Source organism: Polypterus senegalus, chromosome 3 (genome assembly GCF_016835505.1).
Source record: "Polypterus senegalus isolate Bchr_013 chromosome 3, ASM1683550v1, whole genome shotgun sequence".
Lineage (NCBI taxonomy): Eukaryota > Metazoa > Chordata > Cladistia > Polypteriformes > Polypteridae > Polypterus > Polypterus senegalus.
In genome coordinates, this window is record NC_053156.1 from 50,205,602 (window position 1) to 50,229,430 (window position 23,829).

At 39.3% G+C, this 23,829-nt stretch overlaps 1 protein-coding gene across 2 annotated transcripts in view; it reads left to right on the top strand.

Moving 5' to 3' along the window:
- The window catches only part of efnb3b (ephrin-B3b), a 397,095-nt gene extending 381,181 nt beyond the window's left edge, over positions 1 to 15,914 (top strand). For both annotated transcript variants that reach the window (XM_039747177.1, XM_039747178.1), the window contains one exon: positions 15,368 to 15,914. In XM_039747177.1, the coding sequence (XP_039603111.1) occupies positions 15,368 to 15,753 (386 nt within the window). In that variant the 3' untranslated portion in view covers positions 15,754 to 15,914. The remainder of the gene's footprint in view (positions 1 to 15,367) is intronic.
- Positions 15,915 to 23,829: the final 7,915 nt, after the last annotated feature.

Here is a 23,829-nt window from a genome sequence, read left to right on the forward strand (position 1 = left end):
CAGACAATAGTAGTTCCTGTCAACTAATGCAGAAAAATAATATGACCGTTACCATGATTTAAGCTTTAATCATAATAAAATATGATCCTCTGATGGCTGCCAACAATTTTTAATCTCATAAATACCGATGATCAGAATGTTGCTTATACTGAAGAAATTCCCAGATAATAATAACACCACATCCCTTACAGACACAAAAATTGCCAATAATAGTTTAATTCCTGCAATTACAAACAGTAATACGACCCCCTTTAACTGCCAGTAACAATTAAAGCCCTGTAATCACTAATAATACAACCTTCATGACTGCCAATGATAATTTAATCTCTATAATCACAAATAATACGATCCCCTATGACTATCAATGATGATTTAGTCCCTATAATCACAAATAATAATAAGACCTATTTTACCACTAATACTAATTTATAACAACTTATAAAATGAAAGGAAATAATACTTTAGCCCCCTAAATGACAAAAGCAATATATCCCCAACTCCTGAGAATAATCTAATACACTGATAACATTTTAAATATCCACTCCCAGCTAAATATAACTTTTAACTCCACAAACCATTAATAAAATGATTGCGTCTGCTCATAATGGAGACAAACATAAAAATGTGAATCCCTAAAACTGCCAGTAATAATTTAATACCTGGAATGTCAGGGATAATTTAATTTCTAAAATGTCAATAGGTCTACCCTGTCAAAGATAATTTACCAACATAGTCACTTAGAATGATACAATGACTGCCATACTGAGAACAGCAGTTTAACAACCCAAATGTTCAAAAATAACACAACTCCCCACATACGACAATAAGTTTAGCCTCTGAAAAGTGATATAAATGCAACTGTCATCTCTATGGCTGCCATTAACTTTTCTACTTACTGCTCAGTTGTAGTACGATTGTTGTGTAGGTCCATAATAAAGAGTCCCTAAACAATAATAATGTGTTATTAATAGAGGATAAAATTTGACTCTTCTATTACTGTCAATTAAATACTAGTCTCCATAATCTGCTGCTAATTGATAAAGCAATCTCTGTAAACATGAATAACAATATGGCCTTCTATAACCTGAAATGATAATTTATTCCCTATAATCACCAATTATAGTAAACCCCTCTCTGAATGACAATGAAAATTGAATTCCCATCATTATTAGTATTAATATGACTTCCCATGACTGACATAGATAGACTGAGATAATGACACCCAGATTAGGAATGATAACATAACCCAAACCCCAAAAATGATAATAATTTAAGTCCCTAATAATAATACCAGTAGGATTTTAATCTCTTAATCACCAATTATATGATCCCAGGTTGGTTTATAGTAAAGAGTCCCTTGATAATAGTAAGGCCTACTTATTACAGACATTATAATATTAGTCCTATTAATGCCTGCTAATGTTAATGTAATCTCAATAATCCCAAATAATGGTAGGACCCCCAATGAATACCAATAACAATTTAATCTCCATAAGCATGATTGATGATATGACTTCCAATGATACATTATTCCTACAATCATGAATAATAACATGATCCCTTATGACTGTCAATGATAAATTAATCCCAAGAGCTGAAAACAATTACAAACTGTTCTATCACTATCTATGATAATATAATCTTTGTAATCACAAATTAACTCCTACAGCATTCATTCCTAATTTAGTCACAATACGTCAAGTGCAATTTGTCCTCCAGTGAATTCCAGTGGTAATGAAATCCCCATAAATACATAAAATTTAACCCTCAATGACTTCCAGTGAAAATCTAATCCCCAAAAAAAGACACAGAAATATAATCTGCGATGACTGCCAGTGATAATCACTGTAATCACTAATATTAATATGGCCTTCTATTATTTCCAGTGAACATTAATCCTTGTAATCATGAATAATAATGTGTCCACTTGATAGTGATAATATCATCATAAATAATTAATGACTGCCTGTGATGACCAGTGATAATTTAATCCCCATAATCACAAAACATAATATGACTTTCTTTCCAATGATAATTTAATCCCTGTAATCAGGAATAATAATATGACTGCAAATGATCATTTAATTCCCATAATCACAAATGATAATATGACCCCCTTTGACTGCCAGTGGTAATTTACCCACATAACCATGCACAGTATAATAATGTAATGACTTTCAGTAATGCAATAACAATTAATACACCAAATTGTGAATAATACTTTGACCTTTCCAATACCTGAAAATAATGTAAGCCCCACCAAAAATGCAGTTTCACAAAGCCCTAATAATAATGACCGACCCACTAAAAAATCAAAATACTGCAGCCCCTCTTACCACAATAATTTGCCCCTGTATGAATTAGTGTTTATGGAGTAAAACTCCCACTGTGGCACTGTTTTCTCTATCCTAGCCAAAGGCTACTGCACTTATAAAGCAATAAAGTTGGAGGTGCACTGCTCTTATGCCTGTCAGTTCAGCCCCTTTCTTGATCAGATATTCAGCTCATCTTCTGTATATTGACGTGTACTTAAAGTAGAGGGGTACAAATTGATGGCACTCATCCTCTGTGTTCCATTCCATCATCCAGGAGGCATAGGTGAATGCTTAGGTATCAAGGGAGCCAAGCGTCTAAGCTTTCCCAGGAGGCTCTGCGTGTGATCTGAATGGACCACATCCTCACATGTGATTGACATTAACAGAGCTAAGAAATGTGGTAGGACATGGTAGGTGGCAGATGAGTGTGCCAGGGGAAAGCAGACACGTCAAGCGAAAGGCTCGGGAGCAAAATATTGCCATCGTTGTTGTTTCAGTTTGGGCTTCTAATTGAGAAACATAATGACTCTTATTATCAGTTAGACATAAGCAGCATCTATCAATTTAATCAGCAGATCTGCTTCACCCAGCCTTGTTTCCTCCTGCCCATCTGTCAGCATCATTTCCAAGAAACCTCTCAGTAAGGCAATTCCTCCAAGACTGGTTTTTTAATCCGTTCAAAAGCAGTGCCCATGGGTGATGTTTTATTTCATCATTTTCATCATATGGGTGAAAAAGATGAAAGGAGTCAAGAAAAGTGGAGACAAGGCTGCAGAGATAGTGAAGAAAACACTTGTGCAGCAGAGCAATGTGAGACTCAGACCAGGGCTCTTCCCAAACACAAGCAACTGCAGCACCACTGGAGAAGGTCAAATTATCATCACAATAGGAGAAAGCTTCGCCAGGAGACCACCACGCTTGAATAGACATAAAATGCCAGTAACTACTTCCAAATTCTATTCTGATGGCTAGCGTAGAGAGTAGGATCCCAGATTTCCTCAATCTGCATTCATCATTTCAAGGAGATGCATCTATCCCCTGAAAATGCCTCATGCCCATCAAACCACCCACCTTGTAACACTGGTAACCAGTATTCCAATGACTAAACAACTCTGACCCAATTTCCTGAGCGATGCCCAAGTCTCCCATGGGTGGTTATTCACTGTCTACATGGCCTCAACAATCTATTGGGCAGATTGGGGACTGATCATAGGCTACTCTCGAAAACAAAACGTTATGCTCAAGTACATCTAATGAAATGTGTGGCTTACTACAGAATAATATTGTGACTGGAAACATTTCTTGTACTTTTTTTTTTGTTACAGTGTCGCTGTCTGTAACCGCCTCCTGTGTTTTTTCCTGGATTTTTTTATCACAGTAGCAAAATGTCTTCACTTCAGTCTGAATTTTTAATTTAATGAACCAAAAAAAAAAAAAACTCACAGGGAGTGAGAGCTGGTGAATACAGGAGGTGTGAACTAAGAACCACATTGTTTTTGATCAAAACTCTCTTTGACTGATAGCACAGTGTGTGCAGGTGCATTGTCATGCCGAAAAATATGGTTTTTCATGCACTTCGTCTCCAGTCATTTTTTTCCTGATGCTTTCCAATAAATGCCTCAGCACTTCAATGTAAAAGTCTGTTTGTGAGTGTATTTTAATGATATTTTCCTAGAACTATCCTTTCTTACTTTCTTGTGTGTACTAGATGCATTTTCCAGGGATAAGTGAACTCACCAGGTTCCTCGGATTGGTCTGCTCTTGCACACACATACATAAATATACACATACACACAGACCCTTATCACAAATGTGCTGTATGAATGACCTATGCACAACCTGTCACTCCCTAGCACTTTAAGAGACTTACTAATCAACAACCATTTATTTTTGTATAACCCAAAATCACACAAGAAGTGCTGCAATGGGCTTTAACAGGCCCTGTTTTTTGACAGCCTCCCAGCCTTGACTTCCTAAGAAGACAAGAAAAAACTCCCAAAAAAACCCTTATAGGGAAAAAATGGAAGACATCTTGGGAAAGGTAATTCAAAGAGAGAGAGACTCCCTTTCCTGGTAGGTTGGGATTGCAGTGGGTGTAGAAATTGGGGTGAATACAATACAATACAATACACAGAATAGGACACAAGTAATCTTATTCACAGATCTAGATGGCCAACCTATCATTGTCACCTCAGGAATAGGATACAGTGGTACAATAGTAATAGTACAAGTACAGAGCAAAATACAAGACTAGATTATATCACATAAGAGGATTCAGATGTGTTCAGAGTCCTGGAGACCTCTGCCAACAAGCTGCCTCCCCCTTCTGCTGGCCATTCCACAGCTGAGTCAGTGCTGGGCTGGCCAGTCTGATGAAAGGATCCTTCTACTTGATGATTCCAGAGCTCTTTTATCAGAGATGACTTTTCCATTGGCAGGCAAAGAACTTGGCAGTAGAGCAGTGGCACCACGTGCCACAGGTGAGTACTGAGAAGAGAAACAGAGCACATGAGTGTTAGTATCAAATTATAAATATCATATTACTTATGTTTAAGTGTTAATGACTAACAATGGTGATGCAGTATGCACAGCTAATCAGCAGCTCTATTCATGGTATACTACACTGAAATAGTAAGTCTTCAGTCGGGATTTATAAGCTGAGACTGAAGGGGCACGTCCTATAGTAGCAGGCAGACCATTCCACAGTTTTAGGGGCCTTGTAACTGTAAGCTCAGCCTCCCACTGTTATTTTATTGATCCTTAGAATCATAAGCAGACTGGCATCTTGAGATCTCAATGTGCATTTTGGTTTGTAAATAATGAGAAGATCAGATAATTAAGCCGGATCTTGGCCATTTAAAGATTCATATGTTAAAAAGGAGGATTTAGAAATTTGCCCTAAACTTAACTGGGAGCCAGTGGTAATAAGGGTGCAAAAAGATTGATACACTTGAGTATTGCAATATTATGTTTGTGATACTGTATCAATTCTCAAAAACATTGTATCAATATTTAATTACTAGATTACATGCAAAGATCCAAGGCACACAGTGGTTCGTTTTGTGTTTTGTTTAAATCCTTGAATGCTAGAGAGTAGTGTTGTAATTTATCTTCAGCAGGTGTAATGAAAAGTATGTAGGCTTTCAATACACATGCGTGTGCAGATTGGGTAGTGACAAACCTAGTTGACTAGTAATGTTAGCACCGATGGTTGAATCCAGAGTAGTCAGACTGGCTCTCGTAGCGTACAGAGGGGAAGTGTGGGTTAATTTTGGCTTCCATAATAATGAAGGCACTGAGGAGATCAAGAAGAGCCATGCCGTTTAAAGAAGCAACAAACAGTAAACAGGTGGATCTCACTCAACTCGCTTTGGAACACATTCACATACCACATTTAGCATTGACCTCAACTTGTGCAACCAAAATAACTCAGTCAATACTCTATTTCATTTGTAAAGATATGCACCCTCTCAGTAAAGTAGAGAACGAAGGCTCAATTATCCAGAGTAGCAAAGTGTTTCCTGTGCATTCCTGGCACAAGTATCATTGCGGAAGGAGTTTTCTCCAATGCAGGAGACATTATTACCACACAGAGAAGTGTCCTGAAAGCTCAGCATGTTGACCAGCTCATCTTCCTTGACATTAAAAAATAACCACTGACATACATACAAACTGCAGAAATAATAGGGTTATGATGTTGGATGTTAGAGGGACTATGCATTTTCTCATATTAACTACAGTGGAACCTCGGTTCACGTACAGCTCGGTTTACAACCAAAAAGTTTGCCAAACTTTTGCCTCGGTTCACGACCACACACTCGGTATACGAACAAGCCAGTTTCCCTTTAGGTTTGTACATGTTCAATCTCTCCCTGTGCATTTCCTGTGCAGCGAGCGAGCAAGCAAGCAATAGAGAGAGAGTGCAACACACACAGAGGCGCGAGAGAGAGACACACACACAGACACACAGGTGCGGGAGAGAGAGAGGCACACACACACAGGCACGCGAGACCGAGACACACACACAGGTGTGCCAGACACAGGCACACACACACACACACACAGGCGCACGAGACAGAGGCACACGCACAGGCGCTCCAGGCCCATGAAAGAGACACACGCACACATGAAAGAGAGAGAGAGAGAGAGAGCGAGCAAGTGAGAGAGGGAAGGCTGGACGCTTAAGGTAGAAAAGGCTTGTTTTTGTTTTCAGTTCTGTTTACAGCGATCGGTTCATAGCGTGCATTGTGGCAATGTTACGTTTCTTGGTGGTTTATTAAATTAAGGGTTTTTCAAATGCTCAGTTTTTTCCCTGTGCTTAAAACTCATTAAAAAAAAAAAAGTGTTTTTAGCAAGCGGTTCCTAGCACTATAGCGCAAACTATTGCAGTGTTAGTTTTCTCTGTTGTTCAAGGTTTTCTCAGTGTTATTCAATGTTTTACATTTAGTTTACTATAACGCTGTGCATTCTATAGTATAATTAGCTTTATTTGTGCTTAAAAACTAAAAAAATATATATTTACATACAGTTCATACGGGCTGGAATGGATTCATTGTATTTACATACAATCCTATGGTGGAAATTGCTTCGGTTCACGGAACGAATTATGGTCGTGAACCGAGGTTCCACTGTACTTGAGATTGAGAAATTAAAAACTGGCATACATACTTCAACAGAATGTGAACCTTTAAAGCATATATATAAATACTGCCTGTTTACATATGTCTGTGATTTTTTTTATTTACTTAATTTGTTATCTAATGAATCCTGCAAGCACTTTTTTTTTTTTACCGATCTAGACAAATGTTAATTCTTTTGTTCAAATTCAGTGCTATTGAAGCTGGATGTTACAAGGACAATGCATTTTTTATCAACTACTTGAAAAATGCTGTAGCTTACTGTGAACATTTAAAGAAGGATCTAAAAACACAAGCACTTTTATTTTTTTACTTATATAGGTACATTTTAACTCCTTCACACAGACTGCAAAAAAAGTAGTCCTATGATGTTTGAAGTTACAGGAACTGTGATAAATTCAGTTGAAGATCCCATTGTTCTGACTACAAACTAACATTTTTTACTAGATTTAAAAAAAATGGCAATATATTACCTTGCTTACAGTATCACAATATATTGAATTGTAACCCCTGAATTCTCTCCAATACACAGCCCTATTTGACACAAATAACTTATGATGTCTTAGCTATATTTCAGACCTAAATATTACTTCAATAATATATTTAAACATACAAAGGCTCAACATTCTTGGCTATAGAACATTTATCAATTAATAATGTCTAACTTTTACCGTACTGTTCGTTCAATTGGATGGCGCTCCCCTCCTCAGCATTATAAACCCCTCAGACTGGAGCCACCTCCTCCTAAATCATCAAAGTCATGCACATGATTGTAGAATAAATGCCAGAAATACACACTCAATCAACTCAGCTCAATGCCACACAGCGAAGAATGTAGGCATACGATAGTGATTCAAATATTTGATAACTATACCCTACTTTGGTGCTAATGACCACTTCTTGGAAGTTTTGGGTCTCCCCTCATAATTTGCACCAGATTATAGGGTTTTGGATTTGGCGTATCCGATTACGCTATTACTTTTTTGCTTAGAAATCATTTTGGTTAGTTTTCTGACACAATCTTTGTTTTTCACAAGCCTGAACAATTTTGTGTATCCCATTGCCATTAAATTTCCTTGGCTTTGATTTCTGGTTTGTTGAAAGATAGGACTGTCTCTTGGTATTGACTCTTTTTCTTCTCCTGGTCACCTCCTCTGTTCAAAAATCTTGTTTGTCATTCATGGCAGAAATCACTCCAACTTTGTAAAATTCTGAATGAAACTGCCTGCTCAGCAACTCGCTAGACTAAAAGGTGTAATCTATCAATTTAAAATCTTTTTGATACCACATGTCAAACAATTACTGTACATGGATGTACCAAACTAGGAGTATGCAGGATCTTCTCACCACAGCAGCCCTTTAATGAATTTCTTTTTGACATTTCCATAATATCTCTGAAGCTAAGGATTTGTTCTGGTATCTGAAAGGTTGCTGGTTCAAATCCCATTATAACCAGAAGGGACTTTACTCATTTGTTCCCTCGAGCAAGACCCTTAACCTGAAAATTGTTCCAGGTGTGCTGTACAATGGCTACAACCTGCAAGGGTCATGGGAAAAGATAATTTCCCCTCTGGGATTAATAAAGAGTATCAAATCAAAAATCAAATCAGTTAGTTGACCTTTTGTCATCTCTACAAGCCCCCCAACAGTTTTGCATTCTCATCATGACAGGCTGAACTGACTTTGGACTTGACCTCCTCTCGTCTGTACAGTTTAGAATGTTTCTTATTTATCTGTCACACCAGCTCCATGATGACCTACATCCTTGAACCCAGTAGTCTGAACCCTCTGTGGCACAAATCACATCCCACCCCACCACAGTCCACATCTGTCACACCACGCTAGATGTGAAAATGCATATGAATTGTGTCCTGCTGCTCCTTCACTAACTTACACAAACATGTCCTAAACAAGGGTAATGCCTTTGGCACTTTTGGTCTTTAAACCAAGATAACAAGTTATATAACAGAGACACAATTATTACTTCTGCCGGCCTTGTGACTTTGCCAGCTAGGCGAGAGGAATTGTGACATAATGGAGATTTATTGGGATTTATAAAGATTTACAGAGATTTGTTGGGGCATTTTAGCATCACAGAGCCCAGCACTGCCAGACATGTGCCTCTGTGCTCTTTGCTTTTTTTTTTTAATTTATGGCTGTGCTCCCTCCCTTTCTTTTTAATAACATTGAATTAGTGACAGGACTGACCTACACAAATGGGTTTGCCCAAGGCACACACTGCTAGAAGATAACCCACTCTGTGGCAGTGTAAATGCATTACTGCGGTTCGGTCTTTGGTTTGACGAAGGACTGCTAGCGTTAAGTGACCACACACACACACACACACACACACAGACACACACACAGAGTGAGGTACTGTGAAGGTGGAGCTGGAGGGATGGAGGCCTGCATCTCATCCTCTCACAACTGCCACCTGAGTGACTACCATAAGCACAGTCATTTACTCATTGGAGGGGATTATGGAGGAAACGGTTAGTCTGATTACTTTTAACAGTTGCTTATATACTGCAGTGCCAGATGGGCTCTGTCTAGAAAATGAATGACTTGAAACCTCATGTTTAGCCATTCTTTAGAACACTTGCAAGCTCTCGAGAAGTGTCTGCATCAGTGGTTGAACTGGGGCGCTCAGTGGTTTGAGGCCTTAGTGATTCACATGACTTCCTCTGAGGGACATAAGAAATGAGATGTTCACTTTAAGTCATTCAGAGGATCAATATAAGAAAGGAGAGAAGTTATATCCAGTGGGCCTCAGGATCAACTCTGAAGGACTCAAGTTTAAGAAGAGACTTTGGCTCTCCATTACTCTTAGAATTAGTGGCTAAACTGGGTGTCTCCTGGTTGTAGATGACTGATTCCTATTTACCTAAAGTTATTCTATAAAGTATTAAATGTTTAAAGATATATAGCTTAGTGTTACATACAGAACCAGTGACTGTGTCAAGACCTCCTATGAAAAGTTCAAAATGGTGAAGTAAGTTGCATTTAGGCCACAGAGGAAATTGGTTAAATTAGTATTATCCTGGATTTAAGCTTTTTAGCCATTTGTCAAAGAAAACCCTTCTGAGGAGTTTGGGATAGTTACTGTAAGTAGTTTTGACTCCAACAGTAAGTAAGAGGCTGAAACCCCTACATTTTTGATCTTCAGTCACACCTGTTTGAGAAGACTCTAGATAAAGAAGTGGCTTGTCTCAAGATCACGCAGAAAATCCATGATAGAACTGGTAGTCTTCTGGTTTCAAGCAATGTGGAATCTGGACCTCCTCTGAAGGGTTCAGAATTGTAAAATGACTTGGCTTTGAAATATGCTGGGAATTGGCTTCTAAAATAGTGGTTTTCTGTTTTTTGAGTGATTAACCTTTTAGCCAAAGGACCTCCTCTCGATGTTGACCATACAGTGGTGTGAAAAACTATTTGCCCCCTTCCTGATTTCTTATTCTTTTGCATGTTTGTCACACAAAATGTTTCTGATCATCAAACACATTTAACCATTAGTCAAATATAACACAAGTAAACACAAAATGCAGTTTTAAATGATGGTTTTTATTATTTAGGGAGAAAAAAAATCCAAACCTACATGGCCCTGTGTGAAAAAGTAAATGCCCCCTTGTTAAAAAATAAACTAACTGTGGTGTATAACACCTGAGTTCAATTTCCGTAGTCACCCCCAGGCCTGATTACTGCCACACCTGTTTCCATCAAGAAATCCCTTAAATAGGAGCTGCCTGACACAGAGAAGTAGACCAAAAGCACCTCAAAAGCTAGACATCATGCCAAGATCCAAAGAAATTCAGGAACAAATGAGAACAGAAGTAATTGAGATCTATCAGTCTGGTAAAGGTTATAAAGCCATTTCTAAAGCTTTGGGACTCCAGCAAACCACAGTGAGAGCCATTATCCACAATTGGCAAAAACATGGAACAGTGGTGAACCTTCCCAGGAGTGGCCGGCCAACCAAAATTACCCCAAGAGCACAGAGACAACTCATCCGAGAGGTCACAAAAGACCTCAGGACAATGTCTAAAGAACTGCAGGCCTCACTTGCCTCAATTAAGGTCAGTGTTCACGACTCCACCATAAGAAAGAGACTGGGCAAAAACGGCCTGCATGGCAGATTTCCAAGACGCAAACCACTGTTAAGCAAAAAGAACATTAGGGCTCATCTCAGTTTTGCTAAGAAACATCTCAATGATTGCCAAGACTTTTGGGAAAATACCTTGTGGACTAATGAGACAAAAGTTGAACTTTTTGGAAGGCAAATGTCCCATTACATCTGGCGTAAAAGGAACACAGCAATTTAAGATAAAGAACATCATACCAACAGTAAAATATGGTGGTGGTAGTGTGATGGTCTGGGGTTGTTTTGCTGCTTCAGGACCTGGAAGGCTTGCTGTGATAGATGGAACCATGAATTCTACTGTCTACCAAAAAATCCTGAAGGAGAATGTCCGGCCATCTGTTTGTCAACTCAAGCTGAAGTGATCTTGGGTGCTGCAACAGGACAATGACCCAAAACACACCAGCAAATCCACCTCTGAATGGCTGAAGAAAAACAAAATGAAGACTTTGGAGTGGCCTAGTCAAAGTCCTGACCTGAATCCAATTGAGATGCTATGGCATGACCTTAAAAAGGCGGTTCATGCTAGAAAACCCTCAAATAAAGCTGAATTACAACAATTCTGCAAAGATGAGTGGGCCAAAATTCCTCCAGAGCGCTGTAAAAGACTCATTTCAAGTTATCTCAAACGCTTGATTGCAGTTATTGCTGCTAAGAGTGGCCCAACCAGTTATTAGGTTCAGGGGGCAATTACTTTTTCACACAGGGCCATGTAGGTTTGTTTTTTTTTTTCTCCCTAAATAATAAAAACCATCATTTAAAAACTGCATTTTGTGTTTACTTGAGTTATATTTGACTAATGGTTAAATGTGTTTGATGATCAGAAACATTTTGTGTGACAAACATGCAAAAGAATAAACAATCAGGAAGGGGGCAAATAGTTTTTCACACCACTGTAGATTGAACCGATGACCCCTTAGATTTGTACCCTGTATCTAATTGGACCCCAGCTTCTGTCTGAAGGACTCAGGATAAAGAAGTGACTTGATGCTTTGAATAGGTGGCTTAACTGGGAGTCTCCTGGTTTTAGACACTTTATTTCCATTTAACTAAGAAGTATTAAATGTGTTAAAGGTATATGATTTAGTATTACACAGTGAACCAGTAAATGAAATGGTAACTGTCTTGATTTATACTATTAAATAACTTTAGGCACTGGGGCTCAGGAGCTCCCCTGAAGAGTTTAGAATGGTGTGGTAACTTGGATTTAGACCACATAGGTAATTGTTGGTTAAAATGGGAGCCTCCTTACTTTAGACTTTTAACCATTTCAAAAAAGGGCCTTCTCTCAAGTAATTTCACTCCCACAAAACCTGAAGTGATAATAACCTACTAGAGTTTTGCTCTTTAGCCACACCTGATTGAGAAAACTCTAGATACAGAAATGATTTACCTCAAAGTCACACAGTAAATCTGTGGCAGAACTAAGAAATGTTTGGTTTCAAGCAATGAGGCCTCTGGACCTCCTCTGAAGGGCTCAGCATTATAAAATGACATGGCTTTGAAGTACACTGAAAAATGGTTTCTAACATGCAAGTGTTCTGTTTGTTTTGAATGTTTTAACCTTTTGGCTAAAGGACCTCCTCTTGAAGTTGTCCAGAGGCTGTCCAGATCCCTTTAGATTTGTATCCCATAACCGTTGGACCACAGGAACTCCTCTGAAGGATTCAAGATAATTAAGGGAGTCATATAGACAATCAGTGGCTGAAAATGGAAATTTTCTTGTTTCAAATTGATGGGCCTCAGGACCTTATCTGAAGGTTCAGAATTGTGAAATGACTTGCCTATGGAGTACACCGAGAATTAGTGACAGTCTTCTGGAGTCTCCTGGTTTTAGACTGTTTAAAAATTTAGCCTAAGAGATTTCTGTTAAGGATTTTGGGAATATTCAAGTAGCAAAACTCTGTCTTGCACAAATGGTAAGAGGCACCCTAGATGTGCTGTCTTGGACCAGTGGGCCTCAGAAACACTTCTCTAAACTCAAACACAGAGAATTAATGGGTAAATTGGGAATCTTCTGGTTTCAAACTACTTGACCAGATGGCTTTAGGATTTCCTTAATAACTAAGTGACTTGGAGGTCACACTGTGACTTAAACTGGTAGTCTGCTGGTTTACTCGCTGCACCAAATGACCTTGCTGGAGAACACAAAGTAACTTGAGTTCAGCTCAAGGCTGAAATGAGCACAGCTGAGGTCAGAAGCAGCAGATGCTGTTATGAAAATGTTTGAACTGATTTTAGACTTTGTATCTTATCTTGTTTGTACTCGAGTTACATTTTAAGTCAAGGTTTTCATTTGTTTAAAGTTCTCACTTTTATCATGTCTTCCTCTTCTGCATTGAGACTGTGATCCACTGGCTAATCTACTCTGCATTCCCTAAACATGGCAGTTAACAGTTTAGCCTCAGTGATGGATGAGAAAACCATTGGTTATCTTAGGGTCAAGTCAGGTGATCAATCAATGTCTGAAGTGGAATGTGAATAGGACCCCACCCTCCGTGACTTTATCATGGGCCTATTTGAAGAGCTTGAACGTCAGGGGCTGAATGGAAAGCATCCCAGGGTCAGGCCCTTCAGCCACAAGTGATGTGACTGGGTTCAGCTTCATTCAGAGGTTTTCCAGTTTTTCCTTTTTAACGAGGTCACCATAAGATGTACAGTCTTGTGAAAAAGTAAGTACCCCCATCGAAATGACTTTTCAACCAGGCAAACAGTAGATCTTCATGCAAACAGTGTCAACAGCTAAATGTGATATAGCTGAATAATAACACAAGGAAAAAGTGTCTTTTTAATCTTTTATTCAACAAAAAAAACTCCATAGATGTTCACTCACTGCACCAATATTCTACACCCTTTGCCTTAGAAGCTGGTATTTCCTCCTTTAGTAGAAATGATCGTTTTCCATAACGGCCCACCACTCTCTGACATTGAATCAGTGGAACTTTTCACCACTCCGGCCTGCCATATTCCTTCCCTTGCAAGATCTTTGTGCTACAGTTTTTTTGGGTTTTTTTGCGCATACTGCTCATTTAAAATCTCCCCACAACATTTCAGTGGGATTCAAATCAGGACTTTGACTAGGTCAGTCCCGATAGCCCTTCGCTTCTTCTTTTTGAGCCATTCTTTGGTGGATTTAATAGTGTGCTTTAGATCATTGTCATGATTAAAGGTCCATTCCTGGTTTAACTTTAACGTTCAGACAGACAGCCCCACATTTTCCTCAAGCACACTTTGCTAAAATGCAGAATTCATAGTTGATTCAATGATTGACTGTAAGCTGCTCAGGTCCTGAGGCTATAATATTTCCACCATCATATTTCACAGCTGGTATGAGGTTCTTACCTGGAAATGCTGTCTTCGGATTACGCCATACATGTCTACTGTGACTGTGGCCAAACAAGTCATCTGTCCAGGGCACATTGTTCCAGACAAGGTCTGGTCTTTGCCTAGATGTTCCGTACCAAACTGTAGTCCTGCTCTGATGTTCTCTTTAGACAACAAAAGCTTTCTCCTGGCACTCCTCTTAAGGAAGTCATTTATTTTTGTGTAATCTCTTTCTGATTGTGTATGCCTGCACTTGTGTTACTTGCAGATACCGCATTGCAAATTTTGAGGTTCCTGGATACTTCAAATAGTCCGCTCTTGGGCTGAATCTGATGGACAAATTAGCAGTCATTTCAAATCTGTGCCACTTGTAGATGATTTTCCTTACAGTGGAATGATTGATTTTTAATAATTTGTTGATCTTTTTAAATTCTTTGCCAGAATTACAGGCACCCACAACCTTATATCATAGGGCCTTACAGAGCTCTTTTGATGATACCACACATGTCAATAGCAAAGAGAACACCAGATCCTTGATACATCTGTGCTTTAAGTAAGACAGGATCCACCTGCCCACTCCCTAAGGAGGTTCTAATCATTGGCTTCTAATCTTAAACTCCTGATTTTAATTTTATGAGTGTTAAGTGGTGGTAAATTTAGGGGCGGACTTACTTTCTCTAGGTAACACATCTGCATTTCTCATAATTCAGATTATGAGAATGAATACACCATGTCAATTGTATGTGTCATTTGTTCAAGTTTATCATCTTTATCAGTAGATTTAACATTTGCCTGTTCAAATATGTTGAAGAGGTCAACAGTCTCCATGGAGTGTACTTACTTTCTCACATGGTTGTAGTTTGGGGACGTGGCATAGCAATGGTTAGGGATCAGACATAGAACAGTCCCTTCTGTTTTCAAAACCCATTTAATTTGTTTCCTGTTTTCTTTCACAGGTTCTTCTGGAAATTCGACCAATAAGGGAAATGGTGAGAATGGGCCACTCCCAGCCTCCAACATTCCCATCATTGCCGGTGCAGCTGGAGGGTCAGCTTTTCTCCTTATCATCGCCATCATCATCGCAGTGGTTTGCTATCGGAGACGACAGTCCAAGCACTCTGACACGCACCACCCACCACTGTCCTTGTCTACTCTAACCAGCCCCAAGAGAGGTGGCAACAACAACGGATCGGAGCCGAGCGATATCATTATCCCGCTACGGACTTCCGACAGTGCCTTCTGTCCACACTATGAGAAGGTCAGCGGGGATTATGGACACCCAGTCTATATAGTCCAAGAAATGCCCCCCCAGAGCCCAGCCAATATTTATTATAAAGTATGAACACACTGTGTTGCTCTAGGAGTACATTTTTCCTTTTTTTTTGTTTTAAACTGGTCTGGCTGCATTTTGTAACAGCTTTTACATTTTTCTTTTTTACAGTCTGTTGTAAGAAGCACAGACTTTCTTTGCAACTTTTTTGCTTTATGAACAACCCCCAGACCCCACCATCACCAATCCCCTCCCCGTTCGTTTCAGACTGTTACCAGTAGATTTGTGCAGTGCTTCTTCAAGCAGGCAGCTGAAGGGTAACAGACACAATTGCAAAACAAGTGAAGCAGAAAATATGAATTATGAAAATATGAATTATGGAATGTCAAATGAGATTGCGATCGGGAAGAAAGAGACTGAAAGGGAGGAATAAGAAAAAAAGGGAAAGAAATCCACAGGCAGATAATGGAAGACCCTTTTCTGAAGCAGGCTGAAGTGCCAGAGGTGGGGAGGAGAGTGCAGGCTGACTTATTCCCCTTTTTCTTGCCCCATCTCTTCCTCCTTCACAGGACCATTTTGATTTCCATTCCGGTGAAAGGGGGTGGGGTGGGTGGGGGTGAAGAAAATAAAAAAGCGCACAGGGACTGAGGCCTTTCAGAAAGGACACTGAAATGGAACATCATTCTGTGTTTACAAAGGGCTTTCCACTTGGGATAAAGAAAGAAAAAAAAGAGATGGAATTTCATTTCACTTTTTTTTAATTATTACTATTCAAAGAACAAAAAACGGAGTGGAAAATGTTATAGCTGGGATACCAACTGAGCTGATGGTGCCCGTTTTATATATATATATATATATATTTTTTTTTTTCTTGTAAGTATGTTGCATTTGGACCTTGGTGGATGGCTGAGATGAATACAGTGGGGGCAGCCAGGAGTAAGCACCTCCACATTCACCCATCCCTGCACCCCACTCACCTCCTTTCTAGGATACTGCAAAGAATGGATGTCTAGCAAGTGTCTGCCACCCCAGCCGGAGCAATGGAGGAACTCACCCAGGGCGATGGCATGCAGCCATATCACCTGCAGAGGACACCTTAGCTCATTGCATTTTATTTTGTTTTCTTTTAGTTTTTTTGTTTCGGAGACTCATTCCTGCTATTTCAGTCTGGCGTACAGCACCAGGCAACAACCAAAACCAGCCCTTCTAGAAAAACAAACTAGCGACTAAAGGATATCAGTATGGTCCTATTGATATTTATATTGTTATCATGCTGTGCCTTTCTCAAGGAGAGTTTCTGGATCTGAGCGTCAAGCCCAAGGGATATTCTCAAGTTTCTGGTGGTCTGATGGCATCTTTCTTTTCTCATAAATGGACCTTGAAGCTTAAGGACCTTTATTTGCTAACGTAGCCACAGGCCACAGGAGCATTTCTTGTTTCATTGCAGTTTGCTGTCTTCAGAAATAATTATATAAAACAACAACCATTCTGGCAAACAAAAGGACTTCACAAAAAAACAAACAAAAAAAAAAATTAAAAAACAAAAAAAGAAATCGTCGAGCTGGAATTTTCATCCCGTGGAGTGCCAGGCTCCAACAGTCCTTCTGCTCATCGCTGAGCGCACGCCACCTTACCCGTTGTACTAAATGTCCCAACATTGTGCTGTGTTCTTGGTGGTAGCGTGTTGGGAGCAGATGGACCTCTGTGCTGTTTACCTTTTTTCTGTTTGTAAAACACACATTTGCTCTTATTATTGTTATTTTATTTTATTTTTTTTTTTTGTATTGTTCACATTGTGGGTACCTGTGGTCTGGGCTCGGCAAGAAGCCCCCATGTGGGAATATCTAAAATCGCTTCTATGTTTTGTGAAAGCAACAGGCTTGAGTGTACAGTATGTGAGTGCGCTTAGTCAAAGGGGTTTTTGGGGTGGGAGGGAGGGTGGGGTCCGAGGATTTCTGTGCCTTCTGCCATTGTGATTTTTTCTTTATTGGCCCCGGCGCATAGTGATGGTGTAGGGGGACTTTAAATTTTGCAGGTGCCATGTAGAACAGAGGTCTAAAAACCCTCCTTTTTTGAAAGCAGCCTTAACCAAGGGCCCCCCTTACCCCCACACTGGGGTCAGTTAGAAAATCAAGCTGAATTATGGGCCACTGCAGATTTGCACAAAGAGGTCTGCTATCTTTGAAAAATGCATTATAAGCACGCAGTTCAGTGTTTTTTTTAGGTGGGAAATCCTTCCTTTGCTGTCTTCACCCCATCTCATCCCCCTGGATCTTGGATTGGCTGGTTAGTGTAGATGGAAGGCAGTGGAGTATTTGGAGGTGTCACCCCTCTCTTTTTATCCAGTTGGGTGGTAGCGTAAATGGAAGGCATTATTGTTCCTATGTCTTACAAAATTTGGACCTTTTAGTCTGATAGAACTTTACCAGCTGAGCTAAAGCTTATTGGAAAAAAATCATTACTAGCCAGAAGAGAGAAGACGTCCCAAAACGTCAGCCATAAATCATTCTGTCAATTTGAAAAGCCACCTGTCCTATTGCGGGTAGTGAGGACAGCAAAGTGAGGACGATACAGTGGACTTTGCTTTCGCTTTTGGACTGCAGCTCCTGCCCCGGTCTGCTGATTAGTCGTCTCACAGACCTCCCCAGGTCTTGTCCAGGGCTTGTCCCATTACATTTCCCACTGTAGCTGAACTGGGTCATTTAGCTGCGTTCTAATTTAAAGGTTCTTTCAAACAAACTCCACGTAAATTAGTACAGACTAGTCTAGTCATAACTGGGGGGTGTTTGCTTTACTGTATTTCCCATAGTTTAGCTGAACAAGTTGTGGGGAAATGTTATACCTAAAGAGTTCAGGGGACAAGTTTTAGTTTAAATTCCCATTCTGGGATAGCAGTTATGGACCGTGTATTCTGCTTGACATCTAGTTTCCTTAATCAGACAAGCCTGTGTTCTCTGAATGAATTTATTAAGGAAAACCTTTCTTAACAAATCAATTATGCAGCATTCATGTAGGGCAGAGAGATGGAGAAGTCTTGTTCATTGTTATCTAGCCGGGAATGATCAATAAAAGAGCTGATTGTTTCTGTAATATGTGCTCATGTCATGGTCTTGTCACACTGCAGTGCCACAGTAGGACTCTCTACTTTCTATCTTTGCCATGTCTCCTAAAAGGAAGCTGGAAATCAAAGCCATTTTTTTTTAACAATCTCCCTTTTCCTGCTGTAACTTGACATGAGCTCAGTAAGACATTTTCTGTTGCTTTCAGGAGTGTAGATCAGTGAGGTGTGATGTGGGGGCGGAGGAGCAGGGATCGGAGAAGATAAACCAGGTAATGATATCTTGTTGGATTTACCAGGAATAAGACCTTCACGTGACATCCTTCCCCAAACAGTGAAAGTAAAAGGCCAATTAAACTGATCACACTGCCCTTTTGGATCAAAGACGATCCTGCTTCTTTTCAGAATTATCTTGGAAGACCTCTGTTTAGAGTATCTTGATTTTGGGGCTGTCATTTCAGTACATCCTCAGGGTCGTCTTAACATATGGGCACAATGGGTACTGGCCGAGGACCACAGGGCCACACGCTGTTTCTGATGCCTATGTATGTTTCTGTTTTGCTATTAAAACAGGGGCCCCGGCGCACTACTTTGCCCAGAGGCCTATGATGCTGTTAAGATGGCCCTGGGTCAGGTGTCTGTGTGAATGGTACCTTCTAAGTGGCTGAGCCCTTTATTGCTAGCCAAAGAGTGCACAAGGCGAGAAAGGAATGTGAAATTCGATTGGTTTCCAGTGTTTATCTATAAAAAATGACAGAATTACAAAAATAAAGACACAAAATGAGCCATCAAGCAGATAAAGGAAAGCTTGGACACCAGAAACAGTCTCATGTCCGTTTTGTCCTGCACTACTTTCTCCTCTGTGAATATCGTTTCCATCGTTGCGCACTAAACCAAACTATCAGCACTGTACGGGAGATTTTCTGCAATTATACAACACACAGTCCAGTGGAAAGCCCCTGTTCTCAGCATGCATCCTTTAAAGCTCTTTACTAACTCATATCTCCTCCACATTCACCACTTAAGTCTTTTACAGGCTGGGAATTAACTCACACTTGATTTATTAATTGCATTTCGATAAGCCGTTTAGTAGTCTTTTGTTTCCATAGTCAGACTGATCAAAATAGCCACAAGTACAACAGCCATGTAAAAATCCAGATTTTTTTATTATATGGTGATCAACATTACACGGTCTATTAGCAATATTCATTTCATTTTTTTTTTTCAAAAGTAAAGGAGTTTGAAATCAGGAAACAAAAATTAGTACTTCAAAAGTCACGTAAGACAAAGACCTCCTCTTACTTTGACTCTTAAAAGAGAACTGAGCTGCATTGACGAGGTAAAAACAAGAGATGTTTTCTACTCAGTCTCAGGCAGTGAAATCTAATTTAGCATTTCAAGTTGGTAATAATAGACACACACATATATATATATATATATATATATATATATATATATATATATATATATATATATATATATATATTTTTTATTTGTTTAAAAAATGCTGCATCTCTTCAACCTGTCCTTGTTTTCTGCACTGATTATTTGAAACCATTCTCATCTTTAGTCGAGCAACAGGGTTAAAGCAATGGCAGCGATTCCGTTTAGACTTTGTGAAGTTACAACTCATAGATTTGTTAGCATTCTTTCTGCCAAGTTGAGACACAACTCTCGTAATCAGCGTGACAATGAATTAATTCTTTGATTTCTTTCTAACTTTTTACAAGTGAAAATGTGATCCTGTCTTTATATTAAGTGGCTGACGGTGACTTATAGAAAATCATTTAAAATTTTTTTTTCAGCTGCTCAGCTTCTATAAGTTGATTATCTAGCATGTAACAGTTGCTAGGTCAGACTCATTCGAAATATGAGTTACCATATATACTCACATATAAGTTGGGTCTTGAAACCTGAAAAATCGATCATAAAATCAGACCCCAACTTATACACCCATTCAAAAATGCAACACTCCATGCCTCTTCCAATCTTGAATCCGTTTCTCAGATGCATCGAATTTTGTTGTAGCAGCACAGTTACCAATTTCTTTCACTACTTCAGCGACGTTTCATTTAAAACGATTGAACGCTCCATCGTAGATAAGGGATGCTCTTATGATAAAGATGTATTATTGTGTGGTCACGTAGTCCATTGCCACATCCACATAGAAAAAAAGGCAGTGTGCTCCGTGGTTACTCTTTCAGGTGGGCGTTAGCATATCATAATCTCTTGGATCAATAGTGTGAGTTTTCTGCATTCCACTTATACAATCGACATTATAAAATACCAGAGATTATACGATAAAATCAAGTCCCGACTTATCCGCAAATATATACGGTAACTAATAATTAAAAAGCTTTTTTTTATGGTTCCATCGTGCCCTTGAGCAAGACCCTAAACCTGAAGATTGCTCCAGGGCGCTGAACAATGGCTGACCCTGCACTCAGACCCCTAAAAGGTCATGCAAAAAGACAGTTTTCCACTTGGGGATTAACAAAGTATATCAAATCAAAAATCAAATTAATAAGCATGCCTATTAAATCAAATGACAACAGGAAACATAAAATAGGATAATGTGAGACCTCATAGGCCCAGAGCTTAGCATGCTTGGAGTAAGAGTCCTCTTCTTTCAGTTGAGGATTCCTACCTGAATTCCAAGAAAATTGAAGCTTTGTGAGGTCACAGGAAATGTTCTTCTAGTTGATTGCCCTCCATTTTGAAAGTGAAAGGGAACAAAGAGTTAGAGACAGCATCAACCTATGGTCATAAAGTAAATGACATGTCATATTAGAGCTTTAAAGATGCCCCTTACTTACACATATCCAACAACAAGTAAAAGCAAGATGTTTTAGATCCTGAGATCACTGTGAGCCAAAAAAGGACTGGAAGATGAAGACACAAACTAAGAGTCAGAGTTGAGGACAAACAGGGGTTGTTAGTGAGATGGAAAGATTGTGCAACCAAAACGCTAAAAGGAAAGTCAAAAAATGAGTGAAAAAACCTAGCACAGTTGACTACTTGGATTTGAAGTGAACTATCTCTTAAGTTGCAAAGAATTAACTATGTATCCAACTAGGGATAACGAATTCAGTGAACATTACCATGCTTAGAGAGTCCCTGTCTGTAATGTCAGAACTGTGACCCGAACAGTCACATAATGCTACTTGGAGTGCCGCATAAACAATAAAGATAAGAAGTAAAAAAAAAATTAACTTTGCCAAAACTAGTTATAATCAAAAATAGACTTGAAATAAATCATTCTTAACCTTAAAAAGCCAAACAAACTGCATATTTAAAACGTGTTAATTATCACACCTATCACAATACTTGTGTATCTGTTCACTGTCCATCCACTGGTATCACAACATATACTGAAACTCTCGCAGTATGGCATTCGCATACACGTATCACTATTGCCATGCACCCCATTTATTTGCTTCTCTACTCTGACACGTGGTGACAACACTCGGAGACAGTTGCTCCTTAAGTTGAGTTACATCTACAGAGCCCACATTGTAATTTAGAATTTGCTCAGGCATTGCATTTGATCAAATTGAAATTACTCAACATGCTTGCAGGTTACAGTTAGTGATGATCTGTTATTTGTAAGACAAAAGTGAGTGGTGTCCAGTGTTATTACTCTATATTGTCTGTTTGAAGGAGTTTCAGAATACGACACATTCTATGCCAAAAACATAAAAATAAATATGTAAGCCTCTGAGAGTATGTAGAAGTCCATTTGGGGTGATTTATTATCTTTTATCCATTTTTATTGCAATCAAAGGAGAGGTTGTTAGCTAAAGCATCATTGGGTTCCAAAAGTGTCATCTTACACATCTATCCACTCATCTATTTTCTAACCCACCTAACCCAGTTCATGGTTATTTGGGCTGAAGGCTATTCTGGTAGTAACATTCACATTTATTGTAAATGTTGCATATATTATAAGATCTCCATAGTAATTTTGTCTAGTCCTGCTTGGAGGTAGATGAATAAAGGCCTAGAGAAATGGATATGGAAATGGTTTGGACAAGTCTGAAGTAGACCCTGATGGGACAAGATGGCCTGAAGCATTTAGGTGAGATTGAAGCAAATGACAATAGTCATAGTCATAGAGTTGGACCAGAGCAGGGTAGAAATAATTGAATGCGACAACTTGTGTCATGCTAGACACTGAAAGACATGCTAGGAGACTATGATGAGCAAAACCAGTGCAGACGCTATTTGGCTGGACTGAGGAAAACAAGATTAGAATGTATTTGTGAAAACACTCTTGACAAGTCAAAGTGGGTCAAAGCCGGAACAAACAGGATTAACCTAGCTTAGACAGTACGAAACACCTTGAGGCTGAGTCTGTCCAATAGTACCAGGCGTGAAGGAATTGAAGTGCTCTCAGACTAGCCAACTAAGTCAGGCTTATTCTCAAGGAATGAATCTTAGTAGAATACGCTCACCAACCAAAAAAAATTGTCACTGCCTGTGTGAGGTGATAAAACAGATACCAACAGAGGGTACCCAGTATGAATATCATCCTACAAACATCTGGGTTGTGTGCTATGGAGATCATATAGTGATGAGGAGTAGTTGTGTGCCATGTATGTTTTGGGTTTGTCTGTTAAGAAGAGCATAGCATACAGGATTCTGTGTACAGGATAGTGCACAGGGTCATCCAGCAGTTGTACACATCACAATCATCTAGTAATCAGTGCCAGGGCAGCGGTCGAAAGATGGTGCCCACAGATGGGGAATGTAACTCATTGTGGCAGCAAACAATTTGTACAAGTGTCCCAACTTTTGTTGATTACTTACAAACCCACTGCTTGTGTAAAACCTGCGTTAACTTTGGTGCTTCATCGTTAATAAACACAGAATGGTTACCCTAGGTTTTGAAGATGGCAATTGTTGTGTGCACTGGGTTTGGAGCTGTGTCTGACTGGCACGAAGAACATTCTGAAGAATTCTTACGTTGAATTGCCCACAGAATCCCCAGATTTAACTTGCATAGAAAATCTGTGTTTAGTATTAGGAGCAATGAGTGAAACACCAGCGGAGCCATCTGATCTGTTTGCCCAAACTGCAGGATAGGCTGC